Source organism: Cucurbita pepo, chromosome 3 (assembly GCF_057944985.1).
Source record: "Cucurbita pepo subsp. pepo isolate OVF chromosome 3, ASM5794498v1, whole genome shotgun sequence".
Lineage (NCBI taxonomy): Eukaryota > Viridiplantae > Streptophyta > Magnoliopsida > Cucurbitales > Cucurbitaceae > Cucurbita > Cucurbita pepo.
Genome location: NC_141800.1, coordinates 16,234,737 through 16,261,230, shown reverse-complemented (window position 1 = coordinate 16,261,230; position 26,494 = coordinate 16,234,737). Strand labels below are relative to the sequence as shown.

General features: G+C 33.3%; 4 protein-coding genes across 11 annotated transcripts; 2 read left to right on the top strand and 2 right to left on the bottom strand.

Moving 5' to 3' along the window:
• Positions 1-1,054: 1,054 nt before the first annotated feature.
• On the top strand, positions 1,055-4,413 carry LOC111790012 (putative prolyl 4-hydroxylase 4). Its single transcript, XM_023670772.2, has 7 exons — positions 1,055-1,298; positions 1,424-1,481; positions 1,575-1,679; positions 2,475-2,532; positions 3,153-3,328; positions 3,588-3,657; positions 3,913-4,413. The coding sequence occupies exons 1-7, from the start codon at positions 1,153-1,155 to the stop codon at positions 4,209-4,211; spliced, it is 912 nt and encodes a 303-aa protein (XP_023526540.2). The 5' UTR covers positions 1,055-1,152; the 3' UTR covers positions 4,212-4,413.
• Positions 4,414-5,790: 1,377 nt separating this feature from the next.
• LOC111789996 (histidine-containing phosphotransfer protein 1) lies at positions 5,791-8,924 on the top strand. The gene is made up of 6 exons (XM_023670751.2): positions 5,791-6,167; positions 6,289-6,419; positions 6,586-6,654; positions 8,179-8,250; positions 8,374-8,446; positions 8,560-8,924. Exons 1-6 carry the CDS (start codon positions 6,108-6,110, stop codon positions 8,614-8,616), a joined length of 462 nt encoding a protein of 153 aa, XP_023526519.1. The 5' UTR covers positions 5,791-6,107; the 3' UTR covers positions 8,617-8,924.
• A 52-nt stretch (positions 8,925-8,976) lies between these two features.
• LOC111789992 (nucleoside hydrolase 3) lies at positions 8,977-15,715 on the bottom strand. 5 transcript variants are annotated; one of them, XM_023670740.2, is made up of 13 exons: positions 15,577-15,715; positions 15,284-15,485; positions 14,187-14,366; positions 13,858-13,968; positions 13,119-13,454; positions 12,860-13,036; positions 12,404-12,697; positions 12,175-12,297; positions 11,848-12,045; positions 10,847-11,100; positions 10,410-10,614; positions 9,682-9,987; positions 8,977-9,470 (listed from the first exon to the last, which is right to left on the bottom strand). In XM_023670740.2, exons 2-13 carry the CDS (start codon positions 15,461-15,463, stop codon positions 9,147-9,149), a joined length of 2,688 nt encoding a protein of 895 aa, XP_023526508.2. In that variant the 5' UTR covers positions 15,464-15,485; positions 15,577-15,715; the 3' UTR covers positions 8,977-9,146. The 5 variants fall into 5 exon arrangements, with proteins under 5 accessions (XP_023526508.2, XP_023526507.2, XP_023526510.2 ...); XM_023670739.2 differs by having other exon boundaries at positions 15,284-15,493; positions 15,577-15,709; XM_023670742.2 differs by having other exon boundaries at positions 12,404-12,688; positions 15,284-15,493; positions 15,577-15,709.
• A 2,909-nt stretch (positions 15,716-18,624) lies between these two features.
• Positions 18,625-25,342, bottom strand: LOC111789994 (sugar transporter ERD6-like 16). Of its 4 annotated transcripts, XM_023670748.2 has the most exons (19): positions 25,324-25,342; positions 24,959-25,155; positions 23,726-23,788; positions 23,551-23,640; positions 23,071-23,130; positions 22,851-22,916; positions 22,689-22,754; positions 22,350-22,425; positions 22,076-22,140; positions 21,910-22,002; positions 21,471-21,551; positions 21,059-21,143; positions 20,843-20,889; positions 20,692-20,754; positions 20,133-20,192; positions 19,998-20,051; positions 19,855-19,914; positions 19,587-19,701; positions 18,625-18,909 (listed from the first exon to the last, which is right to left on the bottom strand). In XM_023670748.2, exons 2-19 carry the CDS (start codon positions 25,127-25,129, stop codon positions 18,782-18,784), a joined length of 1,443 nt encoding a protein of 480 aa, XP_023526516.2. In that variant the 5' UTR covers positions 25,130-25,155; positions 25,324-25,342; the 3' UTR covers positions 18,625-18,781. The 4 variants fall into 4 exon arrangements, with proteins under 4 accessions (XP_023526516.2, XP_086978945.1, XP_086978946.1 ...); XM_087122819.1 differs by lacking the exon at positions 25,324-25,342 and having other exon boundaries at positions 21,080-21,143; positions 24,959-25,286; XM_087122820.1 differs by lacking the exons at positions 21,471-21,551; positions 25,324-25,342 and having other exon boundaries at positions 21,080-21,143; positions 24,959-25,287.
• Positions 25,343-26,494: the final 1,152 nt, after the last annotated feature.

Here is a 26,494-nt window from a genome sequence, read left to right as displayed (position 1 = left end):
ATATATCATCGTCTGAGATCAACCGTTTGAATCTTTAATCTCACGTGTTGGTATACTTAGAAAGAAAATAAATAGATCTAAATCGTTCTTGAATTTTACTCACTCTTAATTAACCTAAAAAAAATAATGGTTTAAAATGAATTAGTTGATTGTATCTTAAATTTGAAAGACGGGATCGGAGTATAAGTTGGGTGTATATCTAGTTATTGAAGTTTTAAAAGCATCATTTTCATATGAAAATAGTTTCAAGTAGTTTTCCGATGTTAACTTTTAGCTGTAATTGACCTAACTAAAACCCGATGCTTATGCTAAAGTGATAACTTTAAATAAGTTAGTTGATTAGACTTTACCTTTAAAGGGTGGGATGATCATAGTTGAGTGTGACAACCGCCAAAAAGTAAGCTAGTAATGAAGGTCATGCAACTCTGATCGAAGGAGTCTATTTAACGGGGACACATCCCAAAGAGTGTGAGGAATCTTTGTTTAAATAGAGAATAAGGAAGGGAGTCAAGAGTGGAGACACGCGCTTCAAGTCGGCTATCGACTTCTAGGTGTCACGTGCTCCCTTTGAATGGACGGGGCACCCTCCCTGGCTCGACCACACAAGAACTAGTCGAGGAGATTCGACCCCACGTGATTGGGGCTCGAGTATACCGCAACCCCACGCATTTTTAATAAATATTAAATTTAGTAAATACTAGGAAACATTAGTGTTTTAATTATAAATAAATTTTTTAATTAAAAAATTAAAATAAAAAACATTTATTTTTCAACCAATCCAAACACACTTTTAATGTAATAAAAATAGTTTCTTCAATTAATTTTCTTTATTTAAAATTAATTCTTAAAATTTGTACCATAAATTTAATAATTTAAAATCTAGAAAAATTATATTTTCTCCCAAAAAAAATATACATTTATTAAAAAAAAAATAAATAAAATAACCAAAATCACTATTTTGCCAGATAATTTTTATTATTTTACACGTGTCAGAGCGTGAGTGGCAGTTAGAAAGTTTGACAGTTAAAGAGCTTGGTAGACTGGTGTAACAGCTTAGGCGGCTGAACATCTGAAAATTTTCAGTAAGATACAGAAACTTTTTTGCTATTTTCTTCTGCTTCGCTCTCTTTCTCTACTGATCCGATTCAGTTCATGGAGAAATTTTGCAGTTTCAATCTGCTGTTTTTCTTCTCATTATCGATTTCGTTGCTTCTCCGGCGAGCTTCAAGCTCCTATGCAGGTTCCGCTAGCTCAATCGTCAATCCTGCTAAAGTAAAGCAGATTTCATGGAATCCTCGGTACTTCAATTTCTTGCCGTTCTGCTTCTTCTTTTCCTTGTTGTAGTTTCTAAGTTTTGATAATCTATTTCTTCGTTTGATGTTCGCGGTTCGATGTTTCCGTTTCAATTTGAATGATTATATAGGGCGTTTGTGTATGAAGGTTTTCTCACGGACTTAGAATGCGATCATCTCATCTCGATTGTGAGTAGAATTAGAATTTATTCGTTTTTCATTTGTGATATCGCAGTAGTACGCGATTTGTGTTTTGGTTAATTTTTGTTCTGTTTAAATTAGGCTAAAGCTGAGTTGAAGAGATCTGCTGTTGCGGATAATTTGTCAGGAGAGAGCAAGGTCAGCGAGATCCGAACTAGTTCTGGGGCGTTTATTAAAAAATCCAAGGTTTGTGCATAGTTTCCTTCTTATAGTTCTTAAGCTTCCAATAGCGAAGCATGGTGATTTGACAAGTTTTTGCTTCAAGTTTTAGCTTGAATCACCATCAAGCCTAAATCTTAAACTCTTAGCTTGAAATTTATTGGTTTGACAGACTTTAGATCCCCTCATGGGCTCCAAGATTAGTTTGGTTCGTTCGACCGTCTATTGAATATTGGTTTGATTTATGAAGTCTAGCTACCTTAATCTGAAATGAGTGAGTACATGGCCTTGAAGTAATTTAAACCTAAGATCTCTTTCTGAGATATTGTTATAATCACCATTTTAGAAAAGATACAAAAAGTAAAAGTGTTATTCAGTCAGTCTATTCAGTGATCGATATTGATTGAGAAGGGACAGATGTTACTGCTTCATGCCACAAGTTTGGGAGATTAGTATTTTGGATGTCAAATTTTACGGAATGTGTTTAGCAGCCTTAGCTGATTGAAATTTCAAATTTGTCTGCTTAGTTGACTATTGTAGCTGGAAAACATCAAATGTCATCCTTGATCCTTCTGAGTATACAGATAGGGAGCCAATTAGTATTTTGAATGTCAAATTTTAAAGAAAGGGTTCAGCAGCCTTAGCTGCATGAAATTTCAAATTTTTCTGCTTAGTTGTCTATTGTTGTTGGAAAACATTAAATGCCATCCTTGATCCTTCTGAGAGTACAGATTGGGAGCCAATTTTACTTGTAAAGCTCTAACCTGATGAGGCACTCTCTATATCCCTTCATGTAAACTCATTGTTCTATATCTCATGTAGGATCCTATTGTTTCTGGTATAGAAGACAAAATTGCAGCATGGACATTCCTGCCAAAAGGTATTATAACACTAGCAAAAGGCGCAAATTTCTTGCTAATCCCGAAGTCTATAGCAACTTATCCTCCATTACAAACTGTTTTCCGTCATCAAAAACTGAAGATTGAGTAGATTGACAATTGAGTGTGAAATTGTGATCTTTCTTAATGCAACTTTGGAGTTGAATAGATTGACATGATATAGGTTTGCAGTTGAATTCTAAATTTCTTATAACTGAAACCTTAAAGAGAAATCTTGGGCTATTTATATTAATATCTAACATGAGAAGAAAAAAAAAAACAGATAATGAAACGTTGTGTCAGATAAGTTTTTGTCCTCATTTTTCTCCATGCGCTGGTATAGTTCTATCAGCAAGACTTTATTTCAATTTCCATATAAAATAGGGAACTTAGGAAGACATAATCCCCTCGTGAAATAAATACATAATCAAGCGATAGACTGAGGAAGAATTTTGCAGCTGGGAAAAACAGAGTTTGAATTTAGCCCTTCTCTTTTTTTTAGTGAGAAAAGAAAACTATGAATGGGAAACTCTATGCCTATAAACATTTGACTCATGCATTCATAGCTTGTCTCTGTGTTGGTATAGCTGGTAAACCGAAACTTGAATATGCTTGATTTCAGAAAATGGAGAAGACATTCAAGTGTTGAGATATGAATATGGGCAGAAGTATGATGCACACTTCGATTACTTTGCCGACGAGGTTAATATTGCCCGTGGTGGACATCGAATGGCAACCGTTCTCATGTATCTTTCTGACGTAAAAAAAGGCGGTGAAACTGTGTTTCCTTCTGCAGAGGTCTGCCCTTGTATTTCCCTTCAATCCAATTAATTGCAACTTCCTTTCTTTTTGGCCGTACCTCGACCATAATCAAGTGTCTTGGGTTTTGTTTGTACAATATTTTTTGAAAACTAATTTTCTCTCGAGTTACCTTACTGCGGCTCTTAGAATTGGAAAAGTTTCCTGTCTTGGTATTTGCATGTGCCATTATTAATTGATGGGTTTTTTTTTATTCATTAAAATCTAAATGTTGAATATCTTCGTTCATCGAGTTCAGGAATCTCAAAGACGTCAGGCTTCTGAAACAAACGAAGATCTCTCAGACTGTGCAAAGAAAGGGATAGCAGGTGACTGTCTTCAGTTTTCTTACTCCTGTCTTGTGATTTCTGACGTTGGTTCAAACTCATCGTAGATTTCTTATCGTTTAAAGTTTTAGTTTGTGATCATATTGTTTAAGATGTGATTTGATTAGTTAGCTGTTACTCTTTATTAGCTAATTTTTCTCTTTTTGATTGTTTTGTAAAGCTATTTATATAGCTGTTTCAGTTCATCAAACAACTTCTTTTTTAACACTCTTTAATCTACGTGCTTGAGATATTCAGTGAAACCACGGAAAGGCGACGCTCTTCTGTTCTTCAGTCTTCATCCAAATGCTGTTCCAGACACAAGTAGTCTGCATGGAGGGTGCCCTGTGATTGAAGGCGAGAAATGGTCAGCAACAAAGTGGATTCGTGTCAATCCTTTCGACCAGATCGTGGGAGACTACCTGAATTGCAGTGATGAGAATGCAAGTTGTGAGAGATGGGCTGAGCTCGGCGAGTGCATAGATAACCCAGAGTATATGGTGGGATCTCCCGAGTTTCCTGGCTACTGCAGAAAAAGTTGCAAGGTGTGTTCATAAACTTCCTCCATTCTCTATGCACATTCCTTACCTTTGTGTGCCAGAAACTGAAAAGGTAGTTTTTTTAAGAGCATTTTCATTGCAATGTTTTGTGACACTTAGCTGCGCGTATTGATTACTCACTTATAATAGTCATCTCATTGGGGAGATTTTGATAATTATTGATATAAATTTGAAATAATTTTTATAGTTTTTCTCATGAGGTGTATAGACCTCTCAACACTTCCTTCATTAACTACTCGACATATCATTCATAATTTGAACAACTATTCATGAAACGAAAAATAAATGTCTCGCTTTAAGCTTTGGGATAGGTTAGGTTATTATTGTTGAACATTATTGAGAGTAAGTCACACGTTGGCTAATTTAGGGAATAATTAGGTGTTTATAAGTGAGGAATACTATCTTCATTCGTATAAGGTCTTTTGGGAAGCCCAAAGCAAAGCCACTAGAGTTTATGCTCAAAGCGGACAATATCATACTATTGTGGAGATCGGTGATTCCTAACAATTATTTTTTTTTTAGTTTTGATTGGGTTAAATTTTTGAAAAATCGAATATTCAGATCAATTTACAAGTTGTCTTTTTTTTTTTTTTTTTTTTTTTTTTGTGAGACCAACCCGTAAATATAGAGCTACAACTCATCTCTATACTTTCTTATAAAATTACTACCCTTATAAAATTATTACGATGATTAAAAATATTTTACGTTTATAATCCTGATAGTGATATAAAAACCAACCCAGTCAATTAATTAAAATTTCGGATTTTATCCAAACGACACTTGGATTAAAAAATAAAAAACATTTTTCAATCTCAAAATTCCACTAATTAAAAGTCAAAATCATAAGAAAAAAAGTATTCCACAGATCAGACGGTCAGAAATGATTGCTGTCTTGTCCCAAATTGAGAATTTGTTGAAGAAAAAGATTACAAAAGAGAGACGGTCATGATGATCTTTTGGATTAGTATTTAAGGATATTTAGGTTTTGTCGTTCCGTTTTGGTGATTTATCAACAAAACCTTTCAAAATATCTAATATATATTGATTATATGTATACAGTTTTCAATTAAAATACTATTTTCCATTGTGATATATAAATAGTATTTATATGTAAACAGTTTTCTATTAAAATATATAATTAATATTCATAATTATAGGCTGAGGATTTACGACGACCCAACAACTCATACTCAAGCCTCTAGCCCTGTTTTGAGAAGTTTTAGAAAATGGGGTAACTTATATAGCACATAACTTCGAGTAGGGGGATGCGACCTATATATATAACGGGATTCTCCCATTCTTCCTTTAACGAGATTCCACGCCCCATTCAGATATATCAAATAAGATAAATTAGTGCGCTATATAAAGTAAAGAATTTTGTTATTTTTTATATAATTGTTACTTTTGCAAGAGGCCCTATATGTTTGTAGCTAGTACGGATAAGGTTTTTTCGAAATTCAATATGAAAATACATTGATAACATAAATAAAAAGCAACCAATGAAAAATTTCAAAAGAAAAAAAGAAGAGGACCAATGAAATTTGGAGGACCATATAAAACAAAGTATCACTGCAAAATGCAAATCAACGAAAAGAAAACGACAAGCAAAGGTGGAGGCTTTGATCCTGTAAGAACGACCCTCAAATCCAGCCTGATAAAAAGCTGCTTTGGACTCTGCCTCCACTTCGCCTCCTCCCCTGCAGGCGCCCGGCCATCGCCGAAACCCCACTTCAAGTTTATCTATCTATTCTTCACCTATCCCTTCAAACCCCTCGTCATCCTTAAACTTCATTCCTAAGATCTGTAATCGAACACCAACTTTTGTGGATCGCAGCCAAGTTCTAAGAATCTTCTTCATATTTTCGTAGTCAACAGAAGCTTCTGTGAGTAAAAATGGAGGTGGGATTGATGCAGAGACAGCGGGTTCAGTATGTAAAAGGCCTACTCGGTGAGGTAAAACTTGAAATCTGAAGTGGGTTTTGGTTTGTTTTGTGGTGATTGTGAATAATCTTATGTTTGTTCTGTGTGTTTTGGTTTGTGTGGATCTCTATCTATGTGGTTTTGGTGAGAGAAGGGTACTCTGGATAGTCAGTATTTGCAGCTTTTGCAACTGCAAGATGAGAGTAATCCAACTTTCGTTTCTGAAGTGGTGACTCTTTTCTTTGAAGATACCGAGGAGCTTCTCAATAAACTCAGAATCGCACTGTAAGGACTCAGCCTCTTTGGCTGCTTTCTTGGAGTTTTATTCTATCTCTCTCTCTCTCTCTGTCTCATCAATACCAAGTTCATCAATCATCCAGTCGTGCAGATCCTTTTTTATGACTTGTTTTTCTTGGTTGAATCGTTTTATGTTTCTCTGTGTTTCTGTCAGATTACAGCCATCTGTGGACTTCAAAAAGATTGATGATCATGTGCACCAGCTGAAGGGCAGCAGCTCCAGGTACAAAATTTCCTCTCTCTCTTTCTCCCTCTCTAAAAATGGATATACGATGATAGTCAGAACTTTGGGAGCTTTGGGTTCCAAGCCTTTAAGATGTGATTAAAACTTGTTTGTGTGAGTTTGCACTTCCCTGTATTACACAGAGTTCGAACTTACCAGTGTGTTTGGAAAAACTTTTTGAACTGCTAAACCTAGCCTCGGTTAAAAGATATACTATCGACCAAAAGGTTAGAGATTCGAATCTCCCCACTCCTAGCTAATGTTCGTAACGACCCAAGTCCACCGCTAGTAGATATTGTCCTCTTTGGGTTTTGTCTTTCGTACTTTCACTCAAGGTTGTCCTCTTTGGATTTTTCCTTTCGTACTTCCCTTCAAGGTTGTCTTTTTTGGGTTTTCCCTTTCGTACTTCCCCTTTAGGGTTGTCCTCTTTGGGCTTTCCCTTTCGTACTTCCCTTCAAGGTTGTCCTTTTTGGGTTTTCCCTTTCGTACTTCCCCTTTAGGGTTGTCCTCTTTGGGCTTTCCCTTTCGTACTTCCCTTCAAGGTTGTCTTTTTTGGGTTTTCCCTTTCGTACTTCCCCTTTAGGGTTGTCCTCTTTGGGCTTTCCCTTTCGTACTTCCCTTCAAGGTTGTCCTTTTTGGGTTTTCCCTTTCGTACTTCCCCTTTAGGGTTGTCCTCTTTGGGCTTTCCCTTTCGTACTTCCCTTCAAGGTTGTCCTTTTTGGGTTTTCCCTTTCGTACTTCCCCTTTAGGGTTGTCCTCTTTGGGCTTTCCCTTTCGTACTTCCCTTCAAGGTTGTTCTTTTTGGGTTTTCCCTTTCGTACTTCCCTTTTAGGGTTCTCCTCTTTGGGCTTTCCCTTTCGTACTTTCCCTCAAGGTTTTTAAAACGCGTCTCTTAGAGAAAGGTTTCCACACCCTTATAAATAAGGGTGTTTCGTTCTCCTCCCCAACCAATGTGGGATCTCACAATCCACCCCCCTTTAGGGCCCAGCGTCCTCACTGGCACTCATTCCTTTCTCCAATCGATGGGGGACCCCTACCAAATCCACCCCCCTTCGGGCTCAGCATACTTATTGGCACACCACCTCATGTTTGCCTCCCTTCAGGGAATAACCTTCTCGCTGGCACATCACCCGGTGTCTGGCTCTGATACCATTTGTAACAGCCCAAACCCACTGCTAGTAGATATTGTCCTCTTTGGGCTTTCCCTTTCGGCCTTCTCTTCAAGGTTTATAATACGCGTCTTTTAGGGAAAGGTTTTCACTCCCTTATAAAGGGTGTTTCGTTCTCCTCCCCAACCGATGTGGGACCTCACAATATTGAATTGAAATAATTTTTTCGAGCTGAGGTGCAAGATTGATGATGGGAACTGATCATTGAATTTTGAGCATTCAAGGGAGGACGAGCGAGGTTTATTACGATGTATCAATGGTCAGGATATTCATGATGCTTCTCAAATCTAAAAGTCATGAAGAAAATGCTGACCTTGTTTTGTTTGTTGTTTTGACTCCTCTGTGTCCAATGCAGCATAGGTGCACTTAGAGTGAAGAATGCCTGCATTGACTTCCGTAGCGCCTGCGAGCAACAAAGTCCTGAATGGTGAGCTATGTTCACTATTTGATTCATCTTTCAAAAGTTCTCTTCCCAGTCAGCAGTCAGCTCTGAGGAATAACTAAGTGACAAGAATAATAAAGTGATTAGTAAGTAAACTGTTGTTTCCAGGTGTTCAAGATGTCTCCAACAAGTAGAGCAAGCATTCTATGGTGTAAAAGATAAGCTCAGTTATCTATATGCTGTAAGTAGAGAAATCTGCTACCTAAGGGCTTTTCTTCTTATCATCTCACACTTACCTTGGTCGGTGTCTGCGACAAAAATGGATAAATTGACTACAAACCTTGTTTACTGCAGCTGGAGCAACGGATTTTGAATGCTGGTGGATCCATCCCCGTGGACTTGGGTTCCTAAACTGATAAAATCCATGAAAACCAAGAGTTTTCCATTCGTTCGTGTCGAGTCTCCTTTCTCTTGTTCTCTAGGCTCTTAAAATGGCTGTTACTTGTGCTTGTACAAATTCAGAACCTTTGCCCTTTTCACTCAGAACATCAAGCTGATTTCGACTTTCGATTTTTCACGTCTGTTTGAGCTGAACTGTTTGTATTGCATGGAGTCCTGGAAGATTTTCTGGGTGCTTTCATAGAGGCAAATACTCACTTTCATCTTTGTTCCCCTAGTATTCTGCTAATCAAAACATACCTGGTCATTTGTGGGTTTCATTTGAATTTTCTTGGATTTCCACTCTTATTTGAAACAAACAAAATCAACAAATGGACAAAGTAGGCCGCCAATGGACTAAGAACAGCATCAAGCTTAGATGATGACATAAATTGATAGGGGGACAATCTAGATCTTATTGTTTGTTGCTTTCTATGAACCACGAAATGGAAACCTTTTTTATGTTTATACAAATGCCCAAAAGTTTTCATCTCCGGTGAATATCAGCAAACACATGACCCATGGCAATAATTACAGGTGTGGTTTCGCAGTTTATTCCACATTCTTATCTGGTCATTAAAGCTTTTGACCACTGCAGATTGTATCTTATCACTTAGCCGGGTTGCATATAGGTCAAAGTAGGCTGTTTGGTTCAAATTCTGCAGTATTCGGATTAATTTCCCGCCCTTCTCATAGATGACAGTTTGGCCATCTTGAGATTCAACACCAGCTGCTAAGATTTTTACAGGCCTGAATTGAAAAACTGGCTCCACACGGCCTTCTTCAGTTAGGACTACTGCACCAAGAAGTTCCCCCAAGAAAGTATCCTACAGCAGAACAACAAGCTTTTATTACAGCAAATAACAGTTGACTTTCATAAGAATTCCCAAGGTTCAGAGCCAATGGAAACTTAGATACAAGAAATTGAATTGGTAAAATATATCGTGTACAGTTTTATACTCATCGAAGCCATGAGAGATTAACCAATAAAAAATTATGAAGAACAGGTAAGAATTGAAGTCGTCGGCAATTTCTTACCACATGCTTATAACAGATGTCTGATTGCTTCAAGCGATAGAGTCTTGACAGCAAACGACGGGCAAAGAGAAGCTCGGGCGTCCTTTTTTTCTTGCAGAGAGTTTCTAAGAAATTTTCAAATGAGCTGACACATCGCTGAATGCCAAGGGGAACAAGCGTGATATTAACTGTTGACTCGAAAACAGTCTTTGCACCTAAGGGGTCAAGGAAAATATTGAATTCTGCATATATATTTGAAGGAACAGTGAAGACATTTCCTTTATCCATATCATCATCCTTGATGTGCCCCCCAACTATATAAACTTCCTGCAGTGGTTCAGCGCTTACTATATTAACAGAAGTATGCAAAATATGCTGAAAGACTAACAAATATTGTATGTAATTCAAGTTTGTCAGCTTAAGAAACTCTTCTTTTTGTGATAATGTAGATACATTAGATATTCCGAGGTCTTTCTTCTCTATTTCATAGTGTTTATGTTATATGAGGACCATTAATATAAACAACTTTTCTCCCATTTGCAGGAAGCCACCACAAGAAGCAAAACCTTCCAGAGCACAAAGAAAACTAGCTGAAACGTGCAAGAGATAAATAGGAGAATACTTTTAAACTCTAAAGGAAAACAGCAATTCACACAGAGATTATCGTGGCACTTTGTTCTCTTGCTTTTTGAGTATTAGTAGTATATGTTTTAGATAAGATAATGACAAGACTAACCAAATCCACAAACCTGAATAATGGAGCTTGCGTTTTTGTTTGATGTAATAAGCTTTGCTAAGTTAGTCAATGGTCCATTGGTAAGCACTGAAAGCTTGGATCCTGGCTCCAGTTCTGTCAATATGGATTCCCAAATTTCCATGGCTAGAGGTTGTCTCAGTTCAGCATGCTGAGAGTTTTGAGGAGCTCCGTGTTTTACTGGGTGTTCTGCTGCGTACCTGGCAAAGCAATCGAGATAGATGTCAATCAATTAAAAGGCCAAAGAGGATAAATAAACTGGATGCAACTAAAATGTAAATCAAAGCACTACGTTGGTTCACTCTTCAGATTCGAATTATAATCAGTTAGTTTCATTTTGCAACTTGTGGATTGGAGCGTTCTCTGGAAAGTACAGATAAAGATAGATTCAACATGAAATCTCTGAGAGATTAAACAGGTAATTTTGAGTACCTTCTTGGGCTTCTGGGCAAATTACGAGCAAGACCATAGAGAGTATCAGAGTCCAAATATCCACCACATCCATTTGGAATGGCTTTAGCATACTTACAGTCTCCAACAATAGGCAAAATTGAATCTGATTGGTTTACTGCAAATACGTCTCCAAGACCTACTGGTATGTCATCTCGACCCATCATATGCAGTAGATCATAGATAACATCTATTGTTGCAGCATTTGCCCATCCTGTTGGACTGGCTATTATTGCCTGTAGAAAAGTAGAGGCAATATAAAATGTCTAGAGAAGGTAAAGAGGAAAGGTCAACCATGGGTCACTTTTGAGAAAGTAAAGCAATGGTAGGTTCAAAATGCCTTGGGCTAAAATTTTCTTTATCATAGTATCAAAATGTTGAAGGTTGCTGATTAAAGAGGTAGAGCTTCCTTATAAGCAGGTAAGGTTAGTCCTTTCAACCATGAAACTCCCAAAGAGCTTTCTCTCTCAACTTCTTTCCTTGTTTGCAATACAAAAGTTATTCGGATCGACAAACTGGGTCCCTTAGTTGCTAATATTTCCAATACCTCACTTAACGAGTGCCACCAAGGTAAATTACAGAGTAGGAGGATTCATCTTGAATGGAAGCCATGCCTCAAAATTGTATAACGACATTGTTTAAGTATTGATAAAATTAAATTTACCGTAACCCATCAGCTTAAACTCTTAGATTGATCATTGATTTAATATGTTACCAAAGCAGGAGGTTCTGTATTTGAATCCCTGTTATGTCATTTCCTCCATTAATATTGACTTCCATTTGTAGAGCCTTTTACAAACTTTCAACCTCACGAGTGAAGTGGAGTGTTGGAGTACTGATAAAATTAAATTTATCATAACCTATCAGCTTAAGCTCTTCGGTTGATCGGTAATTTAATGGCATTATGCTGGAATATTAGAAGGGCTGTCATACGATGCAGTAGTATCCAAGGTGAAAAGAGAAAGGCAGAAGAGAAACTCTACCTTGATGTCAATAACTTCCACAGGTACTTTCAAAAGATAGAATAACGCTAGAAAGTCTCCAGCGCTCATATCCATGTCAATCACAACAGGTTTCCCCAGTTTAATATTTCTGAAATCTGGTCTGTACATAACTTGTTCGTAATATGGGAATTGTGTGGTAAAATTGAATCTTCCTGTGTTTATAGGACTGTTAATAACCTGGTCAACAGGAAAACATATTGTTACCTAAGCTTCATTGATTGTAGTAATCAATCATGAAATAGTTAAAACTTTTAGGAAGAGTGTGACTGCGATGTCGAAACTCAAAGCAGATGAGAAGAGCCTCACATCTAAGAAGCCTACGTAAAATTCTCTGTCAAGAGGACTGGAGATGTTCCGGTTGGACTTTGCTCTTGTAGCAACCAAAACATGCACTCCTTCTGGACCCATTACCTCTGCTGTATAACCATCCTGATGGATAGCATATAACAGATAACACATTTACGTTATAGAAGATTGAAGAAGATGAGAGAGACAAAACTAAAGGCAATTAAAAGTATTAGGAAAAATAAAATACCTGACATTTCCCTTTCCCATTACTCGCAATACAAAAGGGATCTCGAAGTCCTGTCTGAACATGCCCACTGTGCACCCCACCTTCTTCAAGATCAAATTTTGGAACTTGACGTCCATAAAAGAATGGATTTGACTCATCAGATTTACCATACGGTTTATTTGAAGTAACTACAGTTATATTCATGTACTCCATCATAGCAAAATCATTTTGACCATCATCGGTATGTGAGTTAAGCATGATAGATGTTGCCACACCAGATGCGAAAGAATCCCACATGAAATAAGTCTGCAAAAACTTCAGTTCTTTTGTGATCTTTTATTTATCTCCCTTCACAATAAAATCAAGCAAGGCTAACCAACAATGTTCTGATCCTTTTTAAAATAAAAAAAAAAATTAAAAAAAAAAATCTAAAATTTCATTCAGGTGTTGGATAGAGGAGAGCATTTCAGAACTTACTGTATAGAATTGCTCGCCAAGCCGAGAATCACGAGCTATTTTCAAGGTTTGGAATGCATATTGTGCCTCAACTGTACCATGATTCTGCTCAAATACTTCAAAGAAAGTCTTAGTTACGGGAATGGTGTCTGTAGCATCCAGAGGAACAATGGTGAGCGGAATTCCAGAATGGATCACCTGCAGCCAACATATCAGTCCTATGATAATTCCCATTCAGGTGTGACTATGTTTAATCGGATATTCCAGCAGACTGCAGTACCTGATATGCTGCAAAAGGGTCTCCAAAGATATTGAATTCTGCATAAGGATTACTAGTGTAATCTGTGAATATGTTACCAGGATCGCCGCATTGTCGAGGAATGCAAGATCTGCTGGCATTTTCTGGACAGCAGCCAGTTGGGTTCTCTGACCTTATACCACCACCCATAACATAAATATGCTCAACATTCTTCTTTAGATGTGGATTACTCATGAGGAAAATAGCAAAATTTGTGTGTGATCCTATAAGGAATATATTAATGGGGCCTTCAGATATTTTGTCAATCATCACCTGCTGAGCAGTCTTTTGTTGCAAAGGATTATATTTCCTGCTTCCCTAAGTTCATAGACAAAAGTATGAGCTCAACCATCGCAGCATTTGCGTATCTTGAACAATAATATCGAAAGATTGCTATGAAAGTCAAGCTAAAGATACAAGATACAGAATTGGATTCAGCTGATTTTGACATAGCATACTTGCTAGAAAAAAGTATATTGTGGAAGTATGTCATCGGTGCCAGTGAAAGATTGGAATTAAAGATTGATTCTTTTCAAACTGACAGCCCCAAGATATAAATGTTTACCTATAGGAAGAGAATGTAAGGGGTGAAAGAGATGAGTACAAATATGCGTACGTGTCTGTTATGTGATGTGAATGTGGATTATTCGGGAGCTCTTGAACACTCCTTTGGATTGTATCACTCTGATTATGAATTAATAGAATGGGTTCTATCGCATACCTGTGGGAGGAAGGCTTTGCGAAGTCCATAGTTGGTATCAGCATCTAATCGCCCTCTAATACCAAGGGGAATGGCTTGTCTATATCTACATCCGCCTGTAGTCGTCAATCCCTGATATCATTAACATTCACTTTGGCATGCAACATATGGACTCTTTGTTTTGTGTATGGAATAAAACTTTCTGAATCTGTAGATTCATTGTTCATTAGAAAACTATATTTGACTGTCATAAGAACATGACAGCATAGTTCTTTGCAATGAGCCTAGCAGTCATTGTTGCCTGTAAACAAAGGAAATGTCTTGCTGCAACGAAAGAAATGTATTCTAACCTGGTCAATTATGGAAATATATCCACCAACGTTGGGTTGAATTGTTCCATCATCGAGTATTCCACCTTCTCCTCCAACTCCAACCGCAATATCATCGCGGCCCATCATGTATAGAATATCATAGATTTGGTTCACTGCATGTCCAGCACTTGTCCAAGCATTTGCGCTAATAGTGATTGCCTGCAGCAATGTAATAACAATCCTGATGACAAGAATAGCAACCAGTCTACAAACTACATGCATTAAGTTTCCTATTTCTGAATCATACTGTTGGCGGCAGGCTCCATCAAACTAGAAGGGAAGGTATACTTACCAAGGACACAGTTAAACAACACACACACACACACAGTTTTGGACATTCAACGACTTCAACATGTAATGAAGGTTCTTTCATTAATTTGCTTCAGCAATGACGTGTTGAAGAAAATAAATAGTGGTAACGTTTTTCAGGTTCCTCCAACCAACCATGCCTTGGTAAAACAATGAAATAGCTGGTTGTGGTTATTTTACTTTGGTAGAAGGACCAGAGGAATTCTAAACTATTGTGTTAAGGGGTTGAACATTTGTTTAAAAGTACAAAGAAAGCCCTCACTGCTTAAGCTAGCTTCTACGTTGAAAATGTTCATTTTAATGCAAAGCGCAAGATTAAAACAACTCTGCAACCGTACACGAGATCGAATCGATGATAAAGTCGATCCCAAGGACCAGTGTGCGAGAGGTGACCATTGAATTATTCCACATTGATCTTCAGACTAGATTTTAGCTAGTGCAAATGAACATCTCAACTCTTGAGTTGATTATTCGTGTGTGAGAAGGTCCATTTGGCTCCAATGACAATAACTTCAATTACAAGTTTCAAAACGAAAAAGGTAAACTCTACTACCATTTTTGTGTTAGGTTTGTGCAGGAGGATGGAAGAGAATTCAAAATCCTGTTTAATAGCATACCTTAATTCGTTGCAAACGACAACATTAGATAACAGTTTAAAATATGTAAGAGATTCGAAACCGGAAGAAAAGGTAAGATAATGAACTCCAAATCAGTTAAACGCAGAACAACTTAAAACAATGAACTAACTAAGTGAGATTACTGATTACCTCCAACTCAAACTCCGATCGATTAAGCTTCAAGAGGTACAAAAGAGCAAATAAATCATCAGTATTCACATCTGTGTCCAAGAGAATTCGTCGTGGCAATGCCTTTACAACGCTCAAATTGGCTCCAAAAACCACTCCAATCAACACTAAAACAACCAAAAAATTCCTCTGCAGCAACATTTCCTCTGCGTTCACCACTCCCCTGAAAATCTACACAAGAAATTACCAATTGTCGCTCCTGAAACATACAAAATTTGCAGCTACCAAAAACAAAAAACAAAAACAAAAACAACCTTCAGTTCAGAAGCAAAACAACGATCAAAAGGATGAAGACGACGAAGTGAAATGAAAACGGCGCGCAGATTGTTGCAGTGAAGAAAGGCAGAGTTGAGTGGATGGCGGTTTCCGGACTGTAACCGAAAGAAATCGCTGTGATGAAAGAGACAAAGAAACTGAATTTCGTAAAGGATAAATAAACAAATAATAATAATAATAATAATAATAAGTAAATTTTGATTTTTCTTTCTTTTTTTTTCTTTTTTTATTTTTAATTATTATTGCGGTGCAAAGAGACAGGCAGCAAACGACGAGAATGATTCCACATTTTTTGTTCACGAGACATTCATTCTCTACTTTATATCAATTATTAATTATAAACTTCTTTTTGCTCCTTCAATCAAAATCAAAAAGATCAACGACCATGAAGGAGAAGAACCAAGTGGGAGCTCGTAGAAAAGAACGAGAGTAGAAAACATAAACCTAATGGAAATTTCACCGACTTTACGAGTGAAAGCTAGTTTTAGGGCTAGCTAAAGAGTAGCTGCATAAAGTAGTCGGTCACTCGATGCAACAATATATTCTTTAACGCACCTCGATATTTCCATCTGCCATCAACAAGTCAGTTACTTGCCTGCTTTCGTATAAAACCGTGATTGATTACTTCAGTTTCTTGTCATTTTCAATCTTTCTATAACTTAGTGAAGTAAAAATGAGTGAAGATAAACTACAAACAGGCATTTATGAATGAATTCAAGTCGGATATAATTTAGTCGGATGATTTACTGTGCAATAATTGAACTAAAAAGAATCCCAATATAATAAACTAATTATATTTAGATTTTATTTATTTATTTATTATTATTATTATTATTATTTTGGATTATCTTATAAAAATAAAAAAGAAAAAGAAATGGGCACAAATTCCCACTTTGCAAAGATTATCAAAAAGGGAGAGGAATATGAGAATGGTTTGACTTACTATAAAAAAAATTAAAAAAATTAAAAAAAAATTAATTATTTTTCATATTTTATTAATTAATGTCCAACTTTTTTTTTTCTTTTTATTATTTAATAAAGTCAATTACTTGATCCTAGCTTATATGACAAAGCCTCTATTATTATTTATTTATTTATTTATGTTAACTTTGGTTCAATTCCATTTAAATATTTTTTAAAATATATATTATTTTGCAATATTTTTTAAATAAAAAAATTGTTTGGATTAACTATATTGAAAAGCGATTTTATAAATTAATAAAAAAATAAATATTTAAAGATTTATTTGGTTCAATAATTAATTCCTTCCAGTGTTTCTTTCAAAAAGTTTTTGAATTAATCTTATTTTTACGCATTTTTTATTTAATAAGATTTTTTTTAAATTACTTTTGATAATTTAAAATACGCTATATATTATTTTGTTAAAATATATATATATATATATATGCTTATAGAAAAATTAATATTACTTTTTTAAAAAGTTATTTAAAAAATAAGGACTTTTAAAGTAATAAAAACAAATTGATAATTGAGGATGGATATTTTAAAACGGTTTATTTTTCCACAATTTTTTAATAATAGTTTTTATGTTTAATTAAACATTTAAATTCTTAATCGAATTTCAATTAAAAAATATTTATAAAAAATAACTCACTTTTAGTTTTTAAATTTAGATTAAATTTTGAAAATATATTTTAAAATAAGATAAAAAAAAAATTTATAAATAGTATTTATGAACTTAAGTTTTAAAAATTAAATGATTATTTTTATTTTCAGACTGTCGGCTGTGGAGTGGATGAAGCTGGTTTGTTTGATTTCATTACCCAAAAGGGAAAAATAAGAATAAAAACATTATTTTATTTTTGTATTTTCTTTAATTTTATTCATTTATTTTAATGATTATTTATTGGGATTTTCAATAAGTGGACCCACAAAAAAAGACAATATTTATCCACTGGAGTCCGTAATAAGATTTTTATTCGCTTAAAAAGAAAAAGAAAATCAATTCTTTTTTTTTTTTTTAAATAAATTTGGAAGACTTATAAAGGAATTATTTTTTAATTGTGTTTATTTATATGAAAATAAAATAATAAAGCAAAATTATGACTCAAAAAAAATAAATTAATGTTAATCTCAATTAAATAGTCAAATTTTTAAAAAATACAATAACATTTGAAATTTTTATTATTTTTCTCATTTTTAATTACTTACTCTTTTTTAAATGAAATAAAAATATTACAATATTTCATTACATAATTTTTTTATTTTGAATTTAGGGCGAGAAAATAAATTTATTTTTTATTTCCCCATTTTAGGAAATGCCTCTAGACCATGAAATAACATATTTAATAGATTATTTGAAAAAATAAAAAGCCATTATTAATAATTACAATTTAAATATTTTTTTACAAAAAAAGGGTCAGAAAGTTAATTAGTAAGAAAAAGGAGGGTGGAAATAGAAAAAGTAAGAACATGAGGGGAACAAATGAGAAGACAGAGGAAAACTCGCCCACGTGGGCAATCGAATCTGGGGTCCACAAATGTGAACACTAGGCAGAAAAATGTCAAATTCCGCTTCTTCTTTTTTTCTTTTTTTTTTTAATTCTAATTTGTTTAAAAATATTTTTTTATTTTTTCAAAATTTGTAATATAATTTTTAATCTTACATTATCATTTTAAAATCACTTTTTAAATTAAAAATTTATTAAAATTCGTCGAATATTAAATTTAATTAATTAATAGTAATAATAATAAACGAGATTAATAAAAAAAAAAATAATACTATTGAATTATTGGAGGCTTGCTTTCAATCACATCACCACCCATTATGGCTCATTTTCTTCCTTCTTTTTAAGGAGAGTCATCGATTATTTAGTTGAAAATATATTTAATTTATTTATTAATTTATTATTTTTTAACAAAGACAATTACGGGTGGGAATATTCAAATCCAAATTGAGTATTTCGAAACTACCTAAAAGTATTTTTATATTTTTAGTTCTAAATATCTAATTAATAATATTCTCAATATTTAATAAAGTAATTATAAAAGGATTTTCCATCAAATTAAATTGAAATTTTAATAAATATGGAATTATTTTTTTAAAATTATTGAAGAAAGGCGTTAATACTTGCAGAATTGAATTGAATTCTATAAATAGAAGTATGCTAATTATAAATAAAATAAAATAAAATAAAAAACAGTTTTTGCTGTGAAAATTACTTAAATGTCCCTTTGGGAATCAATGGATGCTTGAATATCTTCTAGGGTTTTTCCTTTGGTTTCTGGGACCAACTTGACCACGAATAGAATTGTCATCAAAGATATTAGAGAATAAATGAAAAATGTCCCTGAAATTAACCAAAAAAAAGAGGAAAAAATAATGTTAGAAATCAGTTTTAAACCCTTTTTCTATTATAATAATAATAATAATAATAATATTATTATTATTATTGTTTTAATCCCTGATTATTAAATTTCAAAATATTATATTTTTATCCTTAAGTTTTAAATTGAATTTTTAAGTTTTCAAAATATTACATTTTTACCCTTAAATTTTCGACTTTGGTTACATAGTTTTAAGATTTTATATTTTTTTTTAATTTTTTTTTTTTTTTTTTTGGTATTTAGTGTTAATATCGGATTAATTAATTTAAAATAATTATGATGTAGAATATTTGCAATAATTTAAGTAGGGACAGAAAATTAGTGAAAACTAATTTAATCAATAGAAATTTAATGTAAATGATCAAAAGTGAGCGCCAGTAAAATTTGAGAGGTAAAATAGTAAAAATTTTAATAATAAAAACTAAATTCAAAATTTAGAAATAAAACTATATTCTAAATTGAAAAAATGAGCTAAGATTTTAATTATTTTATTATCGACCAACATAGATTTTTATTATTAACGACTAGATAATAATTATCAAACGTGTTTCTATGTTTTCAACTAAAAAAATAAAAATAAATTACCCTCTCTTATTTTCATAAAAATAAATAAATAAAATAAAATAAAATAAAAAATTACCAGAAGAACTCCAGCTCACGAAGAAATTGAAGGTAAAAGAGACAACCCAAGCACCTAACCAGTTCACCAACACCACTATGCTCCCAGCAATTCCTTTCACATTAATTGGAAATATCTACCAATAAAATTAAATTAAATTAATAAATAATATATATATATATATATATATATATATATATATATATATATATATATATATATATATATATATATTCATTGAAAATTTCTCATTTTAATACGAAAATAATGCATTTAATTCCATGATTACCTCAGACATTATCACCCAAGGAACTGCTCCCATTCCAATTGAGAAAAATGCAATGAATATCTAACCATCCAATTTATACCACAACGACGTTAATATTTAATCTTCGAGATTTAGAGATTTAGTTAGAAGGAGCACAGTCGTACCAACACTCCGACGACCACAAGCACGGGCACGAACTCGGGCAGCAAACCATGGCTCTAAAGTTGAAAATTAAAGTAGAAGAAGGATGATTACGTTATGAAATATTGGTTATGTAACGGAAGATTATGATCACTTGCCTTGAGAAAGAAAGACGCTCCGGCAAGGAAGCAACCAAGAGAAGTACCAGCTGCAGATACCTTAGAAATAAACCATTCATTCATAATTCCGAACTACCGTACTCCAAATTTACATCTCGTAATTATTAGAGACATACAAATTTCAAATCTACATCCAATGGTTATTAAAAAATCACCACAAAAAAAATCGGTGAAAATTTGAGTATCTAAATATATATCTCGTGGTTATTTGAATCTCGTTAAAATAATTTTAAAACTTGGCAAAATAACCTTGTAACCTCGGGAGAAGAGGTGCCTCTTCATAAGGGGAGTTACAGTGACTAAAACCAAAAAACTGTTTATCGAAAACATAGGTCTCTGCACAATCGTAAAACCGTGTATGAACACTAATATCTACCTCTGGACTTAATTTTTCGAATTTAAATACTTAACTCAAGTTTTGACTGCGGTAACTCTCAAAGAGTAAAAGTTAAAAAGGGTTAAAAATATGAGTCTATTTTTTATATTTATTTATATAAAAATTTGAATGATAACAATGATATATAGGATGGGAAATTACCATAATAAGTGGCCTTCTTCCAGATTTATCCATTAGAATTACACCACCCACGGTAATTGGAACCTGTAAGTTTAATGGTTAATTAGTTACTGAGATTAATTTAAGACAAAATTACCTCAACATTAGGGTTTGTCTTGAAGTTTTTAACTACCTGAATACAAGCATAAGCAATGGTTCCAATTTTGCCTGCTAATGGACCTACAATTTCACACAAAAATTGACCGTAAAAATCTCGATAACGATCTGAAACGAAAAATAAAATAAATTGAAAATTGTACGTATATTCATAATAATCGTTATCGTCATAATATTCACGATAACGATTACGAAAACGATAGTCACGTTGAGTAATTAGCGTTAAGATTACCCGCTGAGGCGAAGGTCTCACTTGCAAAGAAACCTATCCCGTTGATCCCTCCAAATTGTTGGAACACCATCAGTCCCACCCCAATCTACACCAAAAGTCAAAAGTCAATCGAAAAAATAATTTATTTAGTCATTAAATTTTAAAAAATGTATCGTTCTTGATATTTTTCTATATTTTATCAACCCAATTAATTTGTTTTTTTTTTTAAAAATCAAAATAGCTGAAATCTTCCGATACTAGAGTTGTAGATGCTCGAGAATATGGATATTCATCAAATTTAGAGATGTATATGGGGCGAGCAGGGACGGGAAGCTGTCCCTGCCTCCTATTTTAATTCTCATACCCGTGCAATTTTTCATTTATAATTTAAAAATAAAAAAAATATATAAATATGGGATTTGATATTACTCACAATCAAAGGGCGAATATATCTTCTCTGAAACAAATCAACCAACTTGGTCTTGGGGAGACTTTCCATAGTTTCAATATAATTCTGAAAATAATAATAATAAAAATAAAAATAAAAACAAATAACTCTGTAAATAAAAAATATATATATATTAAATTAGTTAGTTTATAACTATTTAATTTTTTTTAATATTATTATAATTTTCATCTAAATTTTCAACTAAATTTTAAATTTTATTTTTTAGTTTTCAATATATAAGTTGGATTTGGATAATTCTTGTATTTCTGTATTAAGAAATTAAAATTTAGATTTTTGTTATAATATAAATTTTAAATAATTATTATAAAATTGGAAATATATAGATTAAAAAGTGGATTTTTTAAGGTAAGTAAATAAATTCAAAATAAATAAATAAATAAATAAAATAATAAAATAAAATTACTTGGATCTGAGCAGCTTCGGTTGAAATATCAGCATTTTTGCCCCTAAGTTTCTGCAATGCACATAGAAACTCCTTCTCTTGCCCAACCTTAGCCTAAAACACACACACAGTAAGGCGGCGGCCACGGCGGCGGTGGCGGCGGAAGAAGAGGAGGAAGAAGACTTACAAGCCATCTAGGGGACTCCGGAACAAAAAACAGACCCACAAGAAGGGTAGTGCATGGTATAAGTCCTACATATCAAACCCAAAATTGCAATTTAGTCCTCCATCCAAATTTAAGTTTAAAAGACGGAAATGTAAATACAAAAAGTTTTGGCCCGTTTGGTAATTTTCTCATTTTTATTTCTCATTTTTTTAATGAATAAAAAGGAAATTATATTTGTTAGCGGTGTCTGGAAAAAAAAACGAAATTGAAAAACGTTAATGAAAGTAAGTTTTACCTGAGAGAGCCAGTGTTCTCCATGTTACAATCGTTCCGAGTAAGAAAGCAACTGACGCACCAGTGACAATCAATAGCTGTAAAACAAGCCAATTCAACGAAATAATAAACCATGTGAACGTTTTGTCTTGTTTTTACTAGTCAAGTTGGGTTCGGTTTGAGTTGTAATTGGTTCCATTTTTATATCTCGATCGATTTTTTTCATTCATTACTAATGGAAAATCGACGTGAAATTTTCTTCTTTTTTTTTTTTTTAAATTAAAAATATTTTTTATAACAAATATCACAAATGCTACCAAATGCAAATCTCGAATAAAATTGATGAGTTCGATATTCCCACCTGATTTAGGGTTGTAAGCCTTCCTCGAAGGTTTTTGGGAGCTATTTCGGCTATAAATATCGGGACCTACACGTTTGGCAACGTCGTCGTTGATTTAGGATTCAAAATATTTATCATTTAAATTAGGAAAATAAAATTAAAATTGAGTAATGAGAATATGACCACATAAGAGAAGACTCCAATGCCATATCCTGTGAGCACCCTTCCAATGTCCAATGACAAAGATTCCTAGTATATTATATATCGACCATAATTCACTGAATAAGATACTAATTATCATCTTAAGAATTGATATTTCAATATTTCATTCCTGTAATTATTAAACTAAAAAAAAAAAGGGACGTTTTATAAATTCTTAAGAAAAAAATATATAGAAATGTACCTTCGAAAGGTAGATTGCTATCCATCCTATGATACAGAAATAAGCCGACATTCTCATTGCCTGTTTGTCATGAAAAAAAAACTAAAATTACATATGATAATAATTTAGATCCAGTTTGATAATCTTTTTTATTTTTTATTTTAAATTTTTTTAAATTTAACCTCGAAAATATTAATTTCTCCGATTAATTTTTTTATTTTATTATCCATTTTTTAATTATATCTCTAAAAATCAAATCAAATTTTTTTAAAAAAAAAATAGCTTTTAAAAACTTTTTTTTTTTTTTTTTTGTGAAATAAAATTAAATCAATTTTGTGTCTAAATTTTTTTATATTTAATTTTTTGTCTTTTGCGAATTTTAAAAATATCAAAAAATATATATATATATATATATATATATTTTTTTTTTTTTTTTTCCTACCAAACAAAATTAAATTTTATTTTAAAAAATTATTATTTTTATGTAAAATTAGGACTTACCCCTTTACGACCAATATAATCAGCAATTCTCCCACTTGTTACGGCTCCAAACATTGCTCCAATGGTAAGTATAGAACCAAACATAGAATACTGTCCATTTTAATTAATTAAATTTATTCAAACTTACTAATAATATTATTTAATTTCATTAATTATAACAACAAAAATAACTAACCTCAGATAGAGACAAATTTAGATCTTCCCTTATTGCTGCTTGAGCTGGCGCTGAATATCCCACCTGGCACCCATAATTATTTCATTTTCAAATTATATTATAAAGCTTATATAAATAATTATAATTTCAATCCTTTTTTAATATGGGCCCAAATGGCCTGTTGGGCCGATAACTGGGCCTGCGGCCTTTTTCATGGTTTCTACCTCCGGCCCACTCAAAATATACTTAAATATCTTAATTTTCATTTTCATCCTTGATACTTAAATTTAAAAAAGTGTTATCTACGTCTGTTCGGAAGAGTTTTCACACGCTTATAAAAAAATACGTCGTTCCCCTCTCCCACCGAGGTAGGATCTCACAATCCACCCCTTTTGGAGCCTAACGTCCTTGTTGGCACACTGCCTCAGCCTCTTCACTAGCACATCGCCTTGATGTTTGGCTCTGATACTATTTGGAACAACTCAAGCTCAAGCCCACCGTTAACCGATATTGTTCTATTTTGGTTTGTCTTTTTGTTCCTCAGGGTTTTTAAAACGTGTCTGGTACATAGAGATTTTCATACTCTTATAAAAAAAATGTTTTGTTCCTCCTTTCCAACCGTGGTGAGATCTCACAATCCACCCCTTCGGAGCCCAGCATCCTTGCTGACACACCACCTCATGTTCCCCCCCCCCCCCCCCTTCGAGGCTCAGCCTCCTCGCTAGCACATCGCCCTGATGTCTGGCTCTGATACTATTTGCAACAACCCAAGCCCAAGCCCAAGCCCACCGTTAGCCGATATTGTTCTATTTGGGCTTTGCCTTCTGGGTTGTCCCTCAAGGTTTTTAAAACGTGTTTGGTACATAGAGATTTTCACACCTTTATAAAAAAAATGTTTCGTTCCCCTCTCCAACCGAGGTGAGATCTCACAATCCACCCCCTTCGGAGCCCAACGTCTTTGCTGGCACACCACCTCGTGTTCACCCCCTTCGAGACTCAGCCTCCTCATTAGCATATCGCCCTAATGTCTGATTTTGATACTATTTGGAACAGCCCAAGTCCACTGCTAGTCGATATTGTCCTATTTGGGCTTTGACTTCTCGATTGTCTCTCAGGGTTCTTAAAATATGTCTGCTACACAGAGATTTCTACACATTTATAAAAAAATGTTTCGTTCCTCTCTACAACCGATGCAGAATCTCACAAAAACGAAACAAGAAAGCGAAAGAAGAGGAAGGACGAGGCAAGACTTACACATGATCCGAATTGAAACGAGCCACAAACAGCAACGAAGGTACTAAGATAAACCATTTGAAGGCTTCCATTTGAACCTCCTTCTTCTTCTTCCTCCTCCGTTGGCATCAATGGGCTCTGCAAATCCCCATGATCACCATTTTCAAGCTCCTTCCACTCCTCAATCGCCATTGATGACGCTCTTTCTCTATCTCAAGCTTTCAAGAAATATCTCAAATATGAAACCCAATTGCTATGCTTTTAAATTAAACGTGTAGAATGGGAATTTCATAGCCGCCACTTGTTTCTGGTCCTTGTTTGCAAGCAAATGATTAAACAAACAAATTGAATGAGCTATTTCAAGTGGGCATTGCTTTTAAACTTACAATTATGAAAACTAGCATGTGAAAGTTGGCTCTCTCTTCACGTCCCATGGGATCACGACACAAACAAACAAAGATCTCCGACCTAAACTAATTTTAAAAATTTTCGTTAGAATATTACATAAAATTTGGATTTGGAACGAAAACTGAGCTATAAATATCGTCACACTGTCTAGCTCATCGTCACACTCATTTCAAGTCTCAGTTTTTATAAAAAAAAAAAAAAAAAAAAAAGAAGGGTAACGTTGTAATTTTAAAAAGAAAAAAAAGGTTTTTGAAATTTAAAATAAAAAGTTTCTAATTTATATTTAAGTCTAAATTTTTTAACCTAATAGTAATTTTTAATTATTTATGAAGAAGGGTAATATTGTAATTTTATCAAATAATATGACTGGCAAGTTTATTATCAACCAATTTAAATATTCACCGCTCATCAATAATGAATGAGAGAGAAAACGACATTACAAAGATTCAAACTGGTCTACCTCGTCTGTAATATCATGTTAAATCTGTAATATTATGTTAAATCACCACCAAATTAAAAAATCTTAGCGGATGGGTTAAGACGGTAAGTAAATTTAAAGAACAAAATCGAATCTTTTCAAAACTATCCGTCCACATGGTTGGTACTTTCTTCAATATTTTCTTTAATGACGTTAGATATAAATTCAAAATCTATCGACTCGAAAAACAGTTTAACTTTGTTTTTGTTTCAATCGATTAAAATAGAATTAAATTAATTAAGATTGCCAGCCAAAGAATAATCTTTTGTTTTTTTTGTGCCCACTTGTATTTATTTATTTTATTTTTATTTAATTTAAACTAAATGAACATTTCTTAATCATTATTTTATTTATTCTTTTTTATAATTTTGGTAATTTATTCAAGTATTTTGGAGATGAAATCATTAAAATATTGTTATTTTTATTTTTTGAAATTATAAGAATAATAAATGTGTTCTTACTAAAATTTATAATCTCTTATTAATATATAAATATCTTAATTTAAATAGTTATTTTTCTTTTAGTCCCTAGATTTCTAGATTTACAATTTTACCCTAAACCAATAAAAATATCCTTGGTTCATTAAAACACGGCTCTTAATTAATAGTAAGAATATTTTAAAAATTTTTTAAAAATAAAACTTTTTAAAATTGAAGGTATTTTTTTAAATA